This window comes from Notolabrus celidotus, chromosome 22 (assembly GCF_009762535.1).
Source record: "Notolabrus celidotus isolate fNotCel1 chromosome 22, fNotCel1.pri, whole genome shotgun sequence".
In the NCBI taxonomy this organism is placed as follows: domain Eukaryota; kingdom Metazoa; phylum Chordata; class Actinopteri; order Labriformes; family Labridae; genus Notolabrus; species Notolabrus celidotus.
The window spans coordinates 8,919,271-8,937,427 of NC_048293.1; the positions used below are offsets into that span (position 1 = coordinate 8,919,271).

The following is an 18,157-nucleotide window of genomic DNA, read 5'->3' on the forward strand; positions in this document are numbered from 1 at the left end:
AAACAACAATTAGAATAAAAATAAAACTACACAAAAAATACAATACACTGCGCGATCAGAAAATTGATTACCAAAATACAAAATCACTACTATTACAGAAAACAGGAGAAAGAAAAGTCCTCATTTAAACCTCCAGACGACTCAGTCTGTAGATGATGGATCCAATGGGCCTCTCTCTGGGCCGCTAGCCTATCAGTTGGCCTACAGGTGGCTAGCCAATCACAATGCTAACATATATCCATAACTTTTCTACTGATGATGTTTGTGCCAGTTGCCCTAAAAGTTATCTAAAGAAAATAAAAGACCCTGTGCCTCATTTTTCTTCCATAATTCTGAATTATTCATTTCTGAATGGACATTCTATTAGGGAGCCCAGGCTCTTTTGTTTTGCATGACTGAGTGTCGTCACACATCCTCAGACATAAACACTCCTAAGCTGTTAGTCATTGCCTTTTCTCTCTCTCTCTCTGAATCTGTGCAGTGGCTGCCTGCATGCCACAGGGAGAACAACTTGCATCCCCGTGTGTTGAAAAGTACTCCAAGTAACAGACACACTTGGGTAATATTGTCACAAATGGTTGGAGTGTTTGATGTTACCATTTTTAGAGACATAATACTCTAATTGGGAGGAATAATATTGATCTAGAGATCTCATCTAATCTACCTACGTGTCTAGTTTTCTGTTATTTATCACTAAAGTCTCCCTTACTCCAGTAAAACCCTCTCTAAAGATTCACATCCGGTGCCCTGTACATTATGTCACAGGTAGAATTTGTTGCACTCAAACCTGCTGTTTTTCTTCCAAGAGCTGAAATCCATCTGCTCTTCTTATACAATACTGATAGTACATCTTACTCATTAACAGTGTGGGAACAGTGTGCATGAACATCAAAGATACAAGCTGTGTGGGCCTTCTCTTAAATCAAAGATTAGGAAGTTAAAATAAGACACAAGCATAAAAAGTTTTTTTTATTCCTCTACAAAGAGGGAGGGGGAGAGAGAGGCAGCTGTGAGAAGACGATAAGACCCAGAAATGCATACGTTTTCATGGCTCAGTCACCCCCACCAATGCGCACTATACTTCTGCTCTCTGCTTTAAAAGAAACCTCCGTCTTTCATATGCTTGGCCTGCCAAACCCCTAAACTGTTGAAGTGGAGTGTCGTCTTGGATAAAGTCGTCTGTGCCGTGAATAAAGGGCAGGAATGCATTTAACGCCCAAATCCTTTCACTTGCAACGGGTACCCGGGCTTTGTGATTGCTAAAGTGCACAGCTTTAAAGTGAAAAGGCTTGTTCCTCGCCTGAGTGTTGTTTCACTCTGCACGCTCACATTTAGCTGCATCTGTGATTGCTATGGTTTTTTTTAAAGACATTTTTCTTTCTATATTTACATGGCTTCCTTTTTTCACTGGTTCAAAATCCTGATGGAGCACTTGTGCATGAGCTAGCAGGAAATAAGGAAGGATTTTGAACACTTTTTGATCTTGAACTGACCTAAACAGGGAGGACCCGATCAGTCTTTCAGCACAGAGTAACATTTGATCATTCTTGCTTTAACATTAATTGGCGTTACACTCAATCTGTTTCAGGTGCCAGATATTATCAGCCTAATACCAGGCAGCACAAGGTGTCTAAAGCTGCTTTCCTCGGGCAAAGCTGATCACACCGATTCCTCAGCCGTTAGATTTCTTTCCCTCTCTCTTACACTTTTGTGGACAGATGTGTTCTGCAGGGTCAGAGGGCCTTTATCTCAGAGCTACAGGGTGAGGATAAAGCAGCTATAGAGCAGGGTCTATTTTTGGGCTCTTAATGGACTTGTTCTTGTTCTCTAACGGAGCAGGTCTAGCAGAATGATCTCCACCGGTCTTAAACCTGATTACTGTATTCCTCCTGGACTGCTCCATTGTTCTTTATATTCATTTTTCCTCTCTCTCTCTCTCTCTCTCTCTCTCTCTTTCTCTTTGATCTCTCTTTTTGTAAGATACATCCTCCTTGTTTTTTTCCATATTCTGTGTTTACCTTTATCAGATCATGTTAGGAAGGAAGAGATGCAACAGAAGAAAACATTATTCCCTTTATTGGCTATTCTCCCATCCTTGATCTGCCCGTTTTGCTTCAGCATGATCATGTTATTTTTTTATTTAAATGAAAAGCTTTCCTACCCCGTGGTGCTGAGTTCATGGTGGCTGACTTTGTCAAATATCACTCACTCAGATGACTAGATTCGCTTAATGGATTTTTTTTCTGCCCCTTCTATCATTTCCTTCCTGGTGCACATGACTCTCCAGCACAGGGCTAATTCTGCTGTGCGTGATCAATGCGTAATGGTCTCTGTGTTGGTAGAAATCTGACTTAATGTCAGTCAGTGCCTTTTCCACTACTTACTTAAGTACGGCAGGGATAGTGTTTGCTGATAGGAGCCAGGCAAAAATGTTATTTTTGCTGGTCATGCTGCTTTTTAACATTGTAACAAGAGTTGAACACTATTGGACTTTTGTTGTAGTGGAGAGAAAACAGGTATGTTTACTCTTGTTGCATTGTGAATCAAATCATTTTAACTACTTAAAATCTAGGCTAATATATGAGGAATGAATGCATGTCTTTCAGCTTATTTTCATGGCAGCAATATTAACTGACCTTTTTTAGTCAACAATTTTGGTTGTTAACATTTCAAAAGACCGGCCATATAGCTGAACCCTCAGACATATGCTCTTAATAGCCTTACATGTGAGAGCCAACTAAGAGAGAAAGAGACACCGCTCTTAATATGATCATTAGCCAGGGTTTTCAGACATGGAGCTATTAAGCCGTCTAAACATTTCACTCTATCTTTTATATGTTTTTAATAATGCATAAGTTACAGCATATAATATCCTGTGTGTTATTGGGTAAGTTTTTTGTTATCTTAGTTGTTCTAATGTTTGTTTCCATTTTAAAAGCAAGCGAAAATAGCAAAGTCTTCCCTGTCCCTCCTGTCACTTAGTGTGGTGTCAATTTCTTCAGATCTTTTCCTGATCAACATCTGTGAGCCTGTAATACTGCTCGATTTCGTGCTCACCAATGCGGACTCACTCATGCATTTTGTACTCCTGCTGACCGTCAATCCTCTTCAGGTGCTTCACTTTGCCACTGTGAATGTATGTTGGCAAGAAAAGGTGTAGATCCAAAATATACAAGATGATCCCACTTTTCTAAATGTATTTCAAGGGGAGAAAACATCCTATATTCAGATGTTATTATTTATTATGTGGCACTTTTCCCACCAGACATTTTGGCTGATAATATCTTAATCCACCAGACAACTATATATGAAACTGTCCAGTTGGCACTGGCTAATGTTTCTTTTGTAGATCTTTCAGCATCATTGCTGATGCTTTTCAGGAAGTTGGAAATCTAAAACGATGCGACATAGCATCAAGCTAAATACAGATTGTCTGTTTATAGAGTTAACTTTTGTCTTCTGATTATTGCTGATGGGAGCTGCGATGTCTTCTTTTACCAAAGCATGCTGATACACGTTTGGTCAATACTGCTTGGACTACAAAGTTACTACAAATGAATAACAGGGTCAAGAAAGGTCTTTCACTCTTAAATCCATCTACCTGGCTCTAACCGCTCAGCCACTTCCTCCCTTATATTCCTCCGTCCACAGCCTCTCCATCTACCACTTTCGTCTCCCATGTCCTTCCCCTTTTTAGATATTCATCACCCGCTATTTCAGAGATCACTGAGAAGATGAGGCGAAAAACGTCTCTCTACTTGAGCTTTCAAAGGCCAGATAGATCCGCAGCCACAGACTGACATTTTCTTTTTTTGTCACCGCAGATTGTGAGAAGAAAGGGCAAGAAATTGAGAGAAACAAAAAGAGAGATGGATGGAATGAAATGGGTTTTAATTTACACAGAGGCAGAAAAGAGCAGAATACAGCAGCAGTGTGCTTGCTCAGCACTATGGTTATCATTCTCGCTCTCTCTTCTGTCTTTGTCTCATCAAACCTGCCTCCTCTTTGCCCTCCAACCATTCTCAAGGTTGATTTTTGTCTTCCTGACAGATGTCTGGGTAAAACACTAAACCCAGATATTATGATCTTTTCCTGAGTGTGCCTGTGTTTTTGTTCCTGTCTGTACACAGGCACCCCCCACAGGTAAATAGACAGCTCTGACAAAAAGTGCTGTTTATGCGAGTGCGGGTTGCTGAGTCAGGTTGTGAATGACACACAGTGAGCTGAGAGATAGCTGAGGGGGAGTAACAGGGGATCTGTTATCAGGGATCTTTAACTATACCTTATACGGCCAGAACCATGAACATAATCCAGTTGTTTGCCCTTCAAAGCATATGTTTAAGAAAAGTTCTCATTTGATGACCCCCCCCCTCTTACTCCAGCTAATTGTCCTCTTTGTCCCTTTTTTTTTCTCTCTCCCAAGATAGTAATCCTCAGCCTCCTCCTGTTGTGTCTTTCTTTGAAAATCTGCCTTTTCTGCCAGGGTGGACAGCTAGACAAATGATTTCATCGGTCGAGCAAGGCAGGGGGTAATTTTTAGGTGAGAGCAGCGCTTCAGCACAGACTTGCCGCACTGAAATTAGAGGTTGTCAAATGCCGCACGTCTCCACTGATGGCCCAGCACGGCCCCCTTATGTTAATGTGGCATTTCAGCGAGAGGAAACAGAATTAGAAGAAGGAGGTGGGGGCTGCCGCCGCTGTTGCTGGTGGTTGTCGGGAAGCTTTGTCACATGCACACACTTCCTCTTTTTATTTTCTCTGCTAATCCGAAGAATGAGTGTTTCTCTGGAGCAAACAGCATCTAGTATATTTGCTTTTGTGGTAAAGTACGTGCAGGGAAGTGATTTTCTAACCTACAGAACATTGGCTCCTCTTCCCTCTGTCATTGATGGCTTCTACACACATGCTTAGCCCACCAGTGGTCTGTTAAATAGCTCTTCTGTGTTTAATAATGTTAGCTTGAAGTGACAGACGCAGCAAGTAAGGTTGGAAGATTTATAGTAAGTAGGGGCATTTCATTTTTATAGAACGGCTTTTAATAGTGATCTTTTTTTTCAGGAATACTAACTCTGTGAGTGATCAGGCAGTGGGTGAATTTTCTTTAAGCAGTTCAAACATACAGTGAGGCCCTTTTGACACACAATCATATGCACTGTACTCTCCTAGATGACTTATTCCCACCACTCCCTGCGCTATTCTATACACGATGTGTCACTGCAAACCCCTCTGTTTACACACAAAGCCTGCATGTAGCCCGAAGCTGCTTGTGTTAGTTAGGACTGATGTAATCTGTCCTGTGGGTTAGACACCACAAGGTTGAGTCCATGTTGCAGGAGGACAGGGAGTGTCCGAGTGGACCACAGAGCGCTGACATCATGTTGTTCGGGAAGCTGGGCCTAGTCTCCCGCTGCCTCGCCTGTAACTCGCCTTGCAAGGTGTTTTTCCACACAGCTGCAGGCCAGATGTTTGTGTGCTCGCTTGTTAGCGTCCATAACCCCATCAATCACACATTTGTCAGTCTGTCATCGACGGTAACCAGAGACCAACTTTTTCAGCAGCACAGGAAACCCCCCAAAAATGTATTCCAGCGTCAAATCAACTTTTACCCTTTATTTTAATTTGTTAAAGTGTGCAACTGTTCCTACAGCTACACAAAATCCTAATTATGTAAGTTTAATCCACCTTCTATTTTTGCCTCTGTGAGAGGTTAAAGCTTTGAGGTCAGGCATGCTTCACTAAGGGCATCCATAGTTGAGTATCAGGTTCCCCTGCTAGAGTTTAAAATAAAACTCCCAACTGGCCCGAGGTCTCATGAGACATGGTGATAGTGCCCAACACCCCACCTCCTCTCCCTCCTACGCACATCAAGCCTCGAGGTGTCACGAGCGCGACCATTTTGTTCCAGCTGTTACTCTGGAAAACTTAATGTTTGTGTCTCTTCTTCTTCACTCTTCTCCCTACTCTTACTCCTGATGTACTTTAGTTTCAGCCGAGGCATGACTGTATCTGTACCGTGGGGAGTTAGAAAGGACGAGCACTTTGTGTCCCCTATCAATGAGTGTTACAACCGCACACACACAGGGAGTGAATGGATGCTTTTCAAGCTGCATGACACAGCATTCCTCTGCTGTGGGAATTTGGGTGAGCCTCTGAATCAGTCAGAGTGTATGAATTAGAGGTATGCGTGTGTTTGAAGGGAAAAGCCTGTGTGTGTGTGAGAGAGAGAGTGAGAGAGAGAGTAAGAGTGAGGTCCATTAGTTTATCTGACAGAGGGATCAGATCTGAAGGCATGTACCTGAGTGATTCTCAGCAGCTCTTCTCTCCACCTGCCCAGCTACAGAAAAGTCACTGGGGAGCAGAAAGTAGGGACAGTGGTCTTAACCTCTAAGTAATGCAGGACTCAACTTTGGCCCTTACGTCCCAAAACACACATTTCTTTTGCTTGTGCAGTTTCCTCTAAAAAAGTACTTTTTCCTGCTGGTAATAGGAAGCACCCATGCTCAACTGTCACATATTTCCCCTCTCACAGGCTGCGACAGCTCTTTGTGTACTCTCCAAAAACAAACGTGCACATTTGTTTGTCGATAAATGACAAACATTACTCAAGGCAACTTGACAAATTTCTGTTGCCATTCTTTTCTTCTTTACCGCCAAGATTTATATGCTACATTAAGCCGTTGCCTAGAAGTGAAAATCAATTGAACAGTGATATATTAAAGAAATGTTGATTTTTTTTGTCGTCGTTGCTCACCACAGTGTACATGTTTGTGTTTTCCAGAGATCAACAGAGTGCGCAAAGACATGTACAGCGACACAGTGAATGGCCTTGTGGACAGACACCCTCTAGAGCTGCCCGAGCCTACGGGACCCATCGTCCACCTGCAGGAAAAACTGTTCGTGCCTGTCAAAGAGTACCCCGATGTAAGTAGCTCCTTCATGCATTCCACACTGTAACAGCAAAACAGACATTCACACTGGAACGAGTACACAGAAAGAGCAAAAACACCACTTAGGATGAGATCATACTTTTCTTCTCTCCTTCATTTTGAGTGTGGTAAGCAAAGGGAGTTGTTTTTTTGCTCCCATATGTTTGTATTAACAGCTAAATCAGCATCTGTAACTGTGGACATGCACATCAAATTGAACACACACGCGCATGTGGTCGCCCCTTTGCCTGAGGCCATGTGTCTTTACGGTGTGTCATCACTGGAATGGCAGCTGTCGATAGTTCAACAATCTGTCAGCGCTGAGGACATACATGCTTGTTTTTCCCTCCTTCTTTTTTTTTTGTTGCACATTCCTACACACCCCCACACTTATGTGCTTCTCACACACACTCTACTCTCAGATTATCATTCCGTCCTTACCCTCCTTTTTTCTATCAAAGTTATACCTGCTAAACAATAGCTGCCGCACTCGTAGCGTCTTTACAAAGTTGTTAATGGACTGCCGTTACAGCTGTATCAGGTGGTGGTCTAAATAGACTCTGCTCTCTGGAAAACATGGCATGCTGGGGTGTTTATGGGCCAGCTCAGCAGTAGATTAGGGCTGAGAAGGAGAGGAGAGAGGAGGAGTGCCAAAAAAAGTTAGTTTTAATTTCATAAATATTCAATTACAGGGGAAGGAAATGTTTTGACGTTAACCCTAATTAGTGAGAACAGTGTTTTAGATGAAAATATATATTTACACGCACACATTCACACACAGCTGGTAAAGAATAACACATGACAAAGCTTTCACTATAGAAAAAACACAGACTGCAGGGGTTGTTTTTGTTTAATAAATGCATTAACAGACATGTAGGTTGTTTCTAATTGGCTGTTTTAATACCACCAACACACCCCTTGTGTTCCTTTTCTTTCTATGTGTTATAATGCAAGACAGTAAAGACTGTTCTGAGCATCTCCAAGTATGCCTTCATGTACTGTATGTGTGTGTGTATTTTATGCAGAGCTCCGTGCGTAAGTTTGCCACCACAGTTGGTCGGTCACCTTCCCGTCCGCATGGTAATCTTTGGCACACACATGAATGCTCGTGTCCCGTCTCGGGGAGCAGCGTCTCTCCTCGTAATCCCAGCAGCTTGCAGTGAGGAAATGAATAGAGGGAGGTGACGGAGGATAAGAGACACTGTAGAGCAGGGCACGGCCCGGCCAGGCGTGGACTGCATTTTCCCCCTGACAGAATTGATAAAGGGCACCGGGGACTAGCTCGGATTAGCTTAGCTTCAGCTGACCCTCAGAGCAGACTCAGCCTCTAAGCTCAAGCTAAATCAACCAACGACAACACAGTCTTTGACCTTTCATCTCTAGTGCGGGACTTCAGATACTCGGACTGTCCTCATCTGTCCCGATCGTCATATTTGTTTATTCTTTCTGTCTGTATCCTTGATGTTTCTAGATTGGTTAAAGCAGGGGTTCCCAAAGTGTGGGTCGGGACCCCCCTGGGAGGGTCGTGAGACACAAATGGGGGGTCCTGAGATGTCTTATAGAATGTTTATTTTTTTAAGTTATCTAAAAATATGTATTATAATTATTTATTTTAGTTTATTTTTTACCTTGTTTATTTTCCTTTTTGTTTTTACTTTTAGTTATGATTATTCCTTTATTATCATTATTATGTTTGTATTTATTTATTTTTTCTACTCATTGTTGGTTTTGTATTACTTATATTTAATTTGTTAACTTGTGGTGAACAAAGAAATACTGAAAAAATGCAAAAAAAAAGTCTAAGTTATCTAAAAATAGTAAATTCTACCCATTATAGTAAAAGATATCGACAAAAGTAGTACCTTGAAAATAGAAAACGCAATGACATTTCTGCCTTTCTTTTTGCCAGATGACTCCTAAGTTTAGGGTTAGTGAACAGTTAATTATCAAAAGCATCAGTAGCAGTAGGTGAATTCATAACAGCACAGGAACCAGAGCCAAATGCTCATATAGGAAAGCAAAATTTCTGCAGACCAGTTAAATGAAGCCACATTAAATTGCTTCAAGGGGCAGGGGGGTCGCCAGTCTTTGGCACCTATATTTTGGGGGTCGAGTTTGGGAACCCCTGGGTTAAAGGATGTGTGCTTCTTGATTCACCTTTTCTTGTTCTTCTTGTAAATAAGTGAATTTAATTTAAAGGGCCGTTATTCTGCTGAAATAATGCAGTGACTGTCGATTATGCTATTTAAAGATAGAAGGCTAAATCTGTTACCTTCTCTGCTGTGGGATCCCATGCTTTCTGCTGCTGCTGAAATCCCTGCATTGTGTGTTTGTGGGTGTGTGGGTGGGTGGGCTTTGTACTAACCCTGAAGATGGCTGTATATGTTTTATAGAAGAGTGAGGGAGGTCTGAGAAAACGAGGCTGCCACTGGTGGTTGTAAAGACACTAATGGACTGACTCTCACACTCACACACAGACACACACACATGGACACAAACAGGCTATTAAAAGTGTTGCATCCTTGGATGACCCGCGTGTTCCCTTTGCTCTGTTTGCCATGCTGCTCTGTGCAGAGCAGAGCGGGGCTGTAACTCAGTACTGTGTTTACGAGCTGCCGTGAAAGACACTAAATTAATTAGGCTTCCCCCTGGTGGCCGAGATGACTCACTGATGACCTTAGCAGACACAAATTTATATACACACTTAACATGCACGTACGCATGTACATGAAGAGACAAATACACATTCATGGGGCACAAATGGCTTATATTTCACTTGGACACTTCATTCACACACGCACGCACGCGCACGCACGCACGCACGCACACACACACACACACAGACACACAGACACACACACACAGACCTTCCTCTGTGTGGGGTCATTAGGTGGGCAGAAAAACAGGAAAATGCCAGATAGCTTTGTTATATATAGATGTGATGATTGGAACCAGGGGAAATCAGCAACAGCTCTTAATGGAGTCCATTTTATTCCTGCTTTCACAAAATAAACCTGTGAGCAGTGTTTACAAGCAAAAGATTAGAGCGAATACATCTAAACATGTTTGTTTACATGGTCAAGAGAGGTTGCAATGCCGCAGAGATAAAATATAACCTTGTTTTCAACATACTTTAACATAAATGTAGCTCCTCTTTGTCCTCTATGCTTTGAGAGATCTGGCCTAAACACAGCAGTGTCTCTATACAGTTACCGTTTCCTTTGAGGATAGTGAGTGGAATCATTTAGTAGTGGAGCAAGAAGGGGGATGATGTGGGATCATATTGAAGAGGAAGAAAGTAAAGAAAAGAAGGAAGAGAAGAAAAATGCCACATCCTATTCCCATCTGCTGCTTGCTAAAAGCAGAGGAAACTGTAATGATGATTATTAGACTCGGGAATATTTTCCCCCTCTCACATTGCCATCTGATTTCCCAGATCCCTTCAATAAAAAAAGGCATATGCGTGTGCACTTGTGTGTGTTGCTGATGCAATTCTACGTTTTCCCAAGAAAGCAGCCGCTGATAGCCCAAGTCTATGTTTTGTGTTCTTGGCATCGGCTCACCTGCCATGGAAGATTTATCATCATTCATACCCCCCCCCCCCCCCCCCCCATCTTTTCCGTCCTCACACACTTTTCTTTTCATTTTGAAACACCTAGAATTTACTCACCTTCTTTTCAGCTTCTACTTTCATTGCAAAACACAACTCCCATTTACCTTTACCTGCCACATCTTAAAGGCGAGGTCACCCTCCCTCAGAGGGGCTGTCTCTGTCCCACCAAAGTGTCGCCTGCCTTCATCTCACCGGTAGATGATTAGATTGTCCTGGTGCCAGGATGCAGTGCAGCATGTCAATTCTACCAAAATAACTTGCCTTGCCAGCATGCTTCCACTCTAATTCCCTTAAGTGTGTCCCTCCTCTGGCCTGTGTGCGCTCGCCTGTGTGCCCCACATCTGTCTGTAAGTGTGTGTTTGCTCGTTGCCCTGTGTCTCTATCATCCTGTCTGCCGGTGTGCCTCTGTACCTGCTCCCTTGCGGTTCTTCAAAGTCAGCCATTTCCTGATGCCGTCAGTGGTGCAGAGCGCTGTGAAGCGTCACCGTGGTGACTGCATCTTGAGTGACAGCTGAGTCGCAGGCTATCTGATAACTTCAACCTTCAATTAAACGCTATCTGTGGCTCCACTTCTCTCCCGAGCACACGCTCACACACACATTGATAGGCAGCTGACTGACAGCTCAGCATGTCATTTCCGTTGACCTTCAGGCATCTGATAGGATATGTGACATGTCTTTTAAGTGTGTCTCCGTCTCCTCTTTATTCCCAGTGCGTCTGTATTTGCAAACTGTTAGGTTGCTTGTGGCTAGGTCAGTGTTTGGGAGTGAAACACACACAGACACCACCTCTGCTGTGCTGACTCTATGAAATAGGACCCTCTATTGGACGTAAGCTTTAAAGCAACTGCCCGACACAACTGTCTGAAGAGGAGCGAGTGATCACTTTTATTCATGGGTCTGTGAAAACAGCTGTGCAGCACAGCGCTGATATGTGTGTTCTCTGTCTGGAGTTTCATCTGTGTCATGGTACTACAGTTGTTTACTTCAGAAATGAAACCCCTTACACCAATTTCCTCTCCTTCGCTCCACCTGTCGTCTCCAAACTATCAATCCTCAAAGGAACAGATGTGCGATCCCTCGTCAAGTCTGTATTTTTTGGTTATTGGTTTGTGTTTTGAAGGCTAATGAAGCCAATCGAACGGTGCAAACAAATTGTCTGCTTGGAAAAGATCAATACAGTTGCTATTGGCTCAGTTGTCAGACAGGGGATTGCAATTTAGCTGTTGTTGTTCATCAGTTTATTAAAACTGGAGGAAAGGTCCTCATCAACTTAGCCTTTGCAACTGCTCTTTAAGTATACTAAATTAATTTAGGTTTCTTAGATTATGACTAAGTTGTATGAATTAGCTTCACTCCTTGATGATTCTTCACTCTGACGGCAGAGCACAAAGATGCAAAAGAAAGCAGCTCAGGTGATTTAAGGAGACGGCATGTCCCAGACCTCTCTGTTTCACTGCAGTAAAATCGCCCGGACCGAACCGGCCAGCTCCCTGCACACTGAAAGTCATTAAGCTTGTTCCCATGAGGGTGTCATCACTTATCATGCCAGCTCCTGATATCCTTCTGACCCCCTTAAGTCATTACCAGCCCTGGATATGTACTTCCCCACACCTCGCCTCACCTCACCGACAGAGCAGCAGAGTGGCGGATTTTGATATCTGCAGCTAGCCAGCCATGCAGGATGATGATAATTTGATGAACGGATGGTTTTCTAGTTAGCTATTTGATGAGGAGGGTAATTACAATGATAATTTAAACAGAGAGGACTCTATTTGTTGAAGTCAGTTAACATGACAAAGGGCAACAGTGTAAGCTGTTAAATGTGTGTTTGTAAGTGCACTGACGCCCCTGATTGCTTGCATAATACAATCTTGTGTCGTGTAAGTGGATGGTTTTTGGTGCTTCCTTGGCTTGTTGTCTCTCAACTGAGAGGCAGGGGGGAGGAGAAAGATTGACTACAAAGGGATCAAAGGCTGTAAAGGAATTTTCAAACCAGTACAAATATCAATTTCCAACTTTAGAATAATCTCATTATGATAGTAAGTTGTTTGATGATGTTTTTTTTAATGTTGGTATGGATCTGTCCTATTGGGTAAATAGCTGGACAAGAGTAAGGAGCTTATTATCCCTTAGATGTAGGAAAGCCCCAAATCTGTATAGTTTCATCTGTCAGCTGATAGAGAAGTCAGAGTTGAGGCATGAGTGATCCAGCTGATTTCTGATCAGCTGAGGCGCAGTGTGACTCCAGTTCCTGACCTTAACTGACACCGTCCTGTTTTGAAAGTGTTTACTCGACCAATCTGAGGTAGAACGCTCAATAAAACAGCACATCATAGCAAGAACTCGTCCATAGTTCTTCTGTCAAATCTCTACTCACTTGTTGTGATAAATGCAGGACCGGAGAGAGACTGAATGCTACTTAGCATCCTGACTAATTTTATCTTTCTGTTCTGTTGCTTGCTTGTGAAAGTTCAAAAAAACTTTGCTCCGCGCTTCCTTCACTCACATCTTCCAAACTTCCAACCGACATCAATCTTCACGCCTTCCATCTCTACTCTGTATTTCCACTCTGCCTGCAACCCCAAAATAAACCCAAACAGAATTATCAAAGGAGTCATGGATTAAGCGCTAAATGCTGGATGTGCTGAATAGGGAGCTTTGAAGTCTACAGGGCTTTGAGGCGAAAATGTCACCATCGGTATCAAACTTTAAATATTACTCCTTCATCGTCCCAGCCTCACCTTTTCGGTCCCTCCTGTAGATCAAGCATGCAAACCGCTGTCTCCTCCACATCACCACAACCCACCCTTCCTCTCCTTTTACTGCCATGTGTGCATTTCTATTTATGAGAGGTGTGGGCACCAGGCCACAAAGTTGAGGGTCAGAAAGATGGATTAATGGAATGATGGAACAATGTAGCTGAAAGATGAGTTAGTGATGAAATGCAGGCAGGCAGCTGGTGGCAAGAGAGGCTGCGTGTAGTCGAAGAGAAACATCGCTTCATGCAGTGAAAGGTCCGTGACACATATGCTGAGGAAGAAGGTGATATCCTGTGTGTAAAGACAAAGAATGAAAGGAGTGCCTGTGTAGTTTCCAGATGCTAAGAATGGACACAAAAAGGAGGAAATGTGGAAATGGAGTCTTCCACCCTGTGCTCTTCTGTGAAGCCTCCACATGCTGTAGCTTCAGATGGAAGTAGGGCTGGGCAATAATTCGATAACAACAATTATTGTGATATTATTTTTATCTGTAAATATAACAAATATTCGATAAAAATTTGATATAAATAAACCTGTAATTACATCCCCCAACCACTGGAAAGGGAGGGGTGCTAATGAGCCTTAAACGCTAGCTGCCACCCAACTACATTTAAATCAAATTATGTAAATAACCTCATCCTGAGAAAAATAAGAATCTACAAAGCAGAACTTCACAAGAATCTAATTTTCCACAAAATACCTGCATCCTGTTAGCACCATCAGAAATGAGGGATTCAAGAAACTTATCATTGAACTAAATCCAGATTCAAGCTAACAAACCGTCTGGTTTCTTTAACTTTCACTCAAGACCAAAAATCTGCCTTTAAATTTAAATGAAGTAATGATTTGTTATTTATCCTGATAAGTATTGATATCAACTGATATGAAATATTTTATCGTGATAACATAATTTTCAATATCGCCCAGCTCTAGATGGAATGAGATATTTTTTTCAGTATGAGGAGAAGGGGAACTTTGAGATAAATAGTTAGCCATTACATTGGAATTGGCTGTTTCACAAGATGTTGTAACATGAAGGGAGTGGGCCGGAGAGAAAGGAGTGAAAACACAGGGAGGGATAGAAAAACAGAGTAAGAGACATCCGTGCCTGGTGTAACCGCAGATTCCCACCTTGCTTTCATACATTACACTGACTGAACTGTTCATTTCCATAAGCCCGGCGAGGCCGCCTAATAAGAGATTGGTATTCTCCTCCTGGCCTGGCCCTGCTCTTCCATAAGCCCTGCGCACGCACACCCAGAGCCCTCAGCATGATCTCATTTCCTGTCTCTGCACCACTACAAACAAACCAGCCGTCAATGGCTCAATTGTTCCGATTCTCCGAGCATTGTCGGTGGAACTGCTGTTGCTTCTTAGTTGTTCCCACAAAAACAAATCCCAATGCGCGCACACGCACACGCACACACACACACATGCACACACACACACACACACACACACACGCACACACACACACACACACATATATATAGACCCACGTGACCATCAGCATAAGGTATCGAGGGTGTCTACAAGAGTTCACTCCATATATTGTGGTTCTGCAAACACACTCGCGCTCATAAACACACACTGGCAAAGACGTAGATATGCTCACAACATAACCCGCCTGTGGAGTAGAGATAACTGGGGCTAAACAAAGGCCCTTTAATGTCAGTGTAAGCCCTTGTCCTGAAGGGGGCTTTGTGTGTGTTTGTGTGTGTGTGTGTGTGCGTGCGTGTGTGTGTGCGTGTACGTGTGCGTGTACGTGTGTGTGTACGTGTGTTTGTGTCTGTCTGTCTTTCTGTTTGTACATGAGCTAAGTTTCTGCATACTGTACGAGTTTCTGTGTTTGTTTTCAAAACTTGGCAGAACTGAGATAAAGTGAGGGAAAAAAAGAGGAGAGGAAAAGAGTTAGTCCACTAAGGGTCCCAGTTCTTTAATCTTCTAATGATGGAAATATGAGGAGAAAAAAAAACTGCTAAGACTGCATTTCTAGTAAATATATAAATACTTTTGTTGCCATTGTTTTGTTAAACCCTAGATGGGCTCGTTGCTATCCTTTTTTTTTTTTGGTCATCTGGAGAACAGGCGATTCTGGGAAATGTTACAGTCACCACTCTTTCACTTACAAACTTTTTTTACTTGTGTTAAAACAAATCCCTGCCACTAGTGACGACTTCAAGGGCTTCTGCAGGGCCCCGAGCTTTGAAATCCAGCCAGAAAGTAGTGGTGTTTCCCAGACCTGACTTTAGTAAAGTCGATGTACCAGCCGGAATAGAAAATAGAAGAAGATGAAAACTTGCTTTTTTAGTCGCTGCGGAGGAGGCGAGATAGTTTAGCAAGAGGAGGTGAAGAGCGAATAGTGTATCTGGCAGTGAGGGCACTGTATCCATCCCACTCCTCTGGCTGTGCTGAGTGGAGTTCCTGGCAGGCTCAAATGGCCCTGCACCCTTCTGATAACTCACCCGCTTGGCTCTCCATTGTCTCTACATTCCAGTGGCTTAAAATGGAGGTCGCCTTTTCTAACAGCATATCGCCATCCACGAGGAGAATGTCAAACCCTTCATGAGAGCAGGAAACCAGCGAACAGCGAGAGCCGTCCGCTACATTTTACTCTGTGCTCTGTTCCATCACATGATGATTTTGGCGTTATTTGAATCTAACGTAGAGTTCCACTTTGAAGAGTGTGGATTTATTTCTTGTAACTTTGCCAGACTGTGGTGAGATGCTTAATCAGAAGCACAGCCGTTTGATGTGTGTTTTCACTGGGTTTTTCCTTGTGCGATGTGTGTGTGAGTCTGTGTGTGTGAAACTTGTGGTTACCGCTCAGCCAGACACGACGCCTGCTCAGCGCCGCGCCCCCAAAACCACTTGTTGTGAGTTTGTCTCTCACCATAAAAACACATCTGACTCCAGTCTGTCATCTGACCAGCCCTTCACCCAGCAGTCCTCACTCCATAACGGGGGAGGACACATTAAACCTGAGCCCTTCGCATGCATTGGCCTGCCTTCACCCTTTATCCCTGAGTGCCCCATCACATGGGGTTGAGTGTGGAAAGAGTGTGGAAGGAATGTGACGGCGGCGTTGGCCCTTCTTGCTCTCCTCTGGTACTTGAAAGACGAGACACCCGCAAACTTTTTCCCCTCTGACATCTTCTCTAACCTTTTCTCTCTTTACTCCTCTCAGCTGTCCTCAGTCAGGCCGTAGTCACTGTCAAGTCTAATCGTCATCAACCGCTCTCCTCTCTATGCCCAGGGTGGTATTTAAAAAAATATTAAAGGACAATTGACGACAAAATTTTAAATGCACTTTTTTAAAATTAGCGACCGTGTTATTATAGCAATCAGGTGTATTTCTCCTCCTTCTCCTTGTGTATTTGACACCTTCTCTCCTCCATAATTCATCTCCTCTTTGTATTTTATATACACACGGTGTGTAGCTAACAAGGCATTAGCCCCTCATGTAGCCTTTGAGGCTGTAGGGAACTGTTTTAGCACAAAAACTGGCAAAGAAGAACTTTAAAACTTTGTTTGTGTACACTTTGTATCCGCCACTTGACACTGAGCCTTTTTCAGATGTGTATTTGCTATCAGGGTAAGCTTTAAAGCATCACTGAGGACATTGTAGGACACTGAAGTTTCTGTTTAATAAGCTAGAGGTCTGTTTATGTGTGTGTGGGAGCACCAGCATAACGCCCAGAGCTCGGGGTTCACCCTTGTCTGCAGCGAGTGCTGTGATGCAGACAGACAGCTCTCTCCTGTGCTCCTTCAGGCCGTGTGTTTGTGCGTATATCTGTGTGTGTGTGTGTGTGTGTGTGTGTGTGTGTGTGTGTGTGTGTGTGTGTGTGTGTGTGTGTGTGTGTGTGTGTGTGTGTGTGTGTGTGTGTGTGTGTGTGTGTGTGTTTACATGCGAGTCAGAAGCAGGCGACCGTGCGTGGTTGGTGGCTGACCTCGGACGACAGGTGCCTCTGCCTCCCTCAGCAGGCGCACACACTATCACAAATAGCCCCTGCACCAGTTTCCTTGATTCGAGTTAACCAAACAGACAGTTGCCTTGTGACAGAGCTACACACGCATAAAGCCTGCGCAGAGCTGCATGCTACGATCATCCGCAGGGACCTTAAGCATCTCAGGGTGTGTCTTTCCGGCCACAGACGGACAGGCTACAGTTGCAAGCAAGCCCAGCGATGAGGAAAGAGTCAAAAAGAAACAGCCTTCAGGTTTCGTCTGTTCTGGCTCATGTTTCTTGAAACGGGAAACTCACCAAGATCGTGTTATATTTGTAATTCCCCCAGTAATTAGATGTGACTTCTCTGATGGCCTTTTAGATTTCACAGAGTCATAGGTGTCGTTGAGTGCATAAGCAGATGTGACTGCGTTTAAGATTTTAATGCAGCGGTGTCGGCGCTCGTTGTAACAGTTCAGGAGATGGAAGAGTTGTGTTCTTATCATCAAGAAAAGCCGAGTCAGCGAGCGTTTGAATATTTTAGCTTCAGTAAAAAAAAAATCCACTTCTAATAGTGTCAAAGATCTTTTTTTACCCATCATGCTCTCCACCAGTGTTTAAACATGGATGGTTTGTTTACTTCTTTATGCATCACCGTGCTCCCCCTCCCCTCCACCCTCCCCTCCCCTCCCCTCTTCTCTCCTCCTTCCCTTCTGTTTTTATTTTGGCAGAAAATTGTGTTGGATTATTTCAACACATTTTCCCTTTATCCCGTTGGAAGCCAGTTTCAAGTGGAGAGGATTACGTCGCTAAATACGTTTCCTTTTGGTACAAAGCTCCAAAGCCACACACCAGTGAAAGGGGACCTTGATAAGAAAATTGTGTCAAGTGCACTACCTTTCCTCACAGCT

General features: G+C 43.3%; 1 protein-coding gene across 7 annotated transcripts in view; it reads left to right on the forward strand.

The window, feature by feature from the left end:
* qkia (QKI, KH domain containing, RNA binding a) overlaps positions 1–18,157 on the forward strand; it is a 75,458-nt gene that overhangs the window by 19,430 nt on the left and 37,871 nt on the right. For all 7 annotated transcript variants that reach the window (XM_034674534.1, XM_034674529.1, XM_034674530.1 and 4 more), the window contains exon 2: positions 6,779–6,921. In XM_034674534.1, the coding sequence (XP_034530425.1) occupies positions 6,779–6,921 (143 nt within the window). The remainder of the gene's footprint in view (positions 1–6,778; positions 6,922–18,157) is intronic.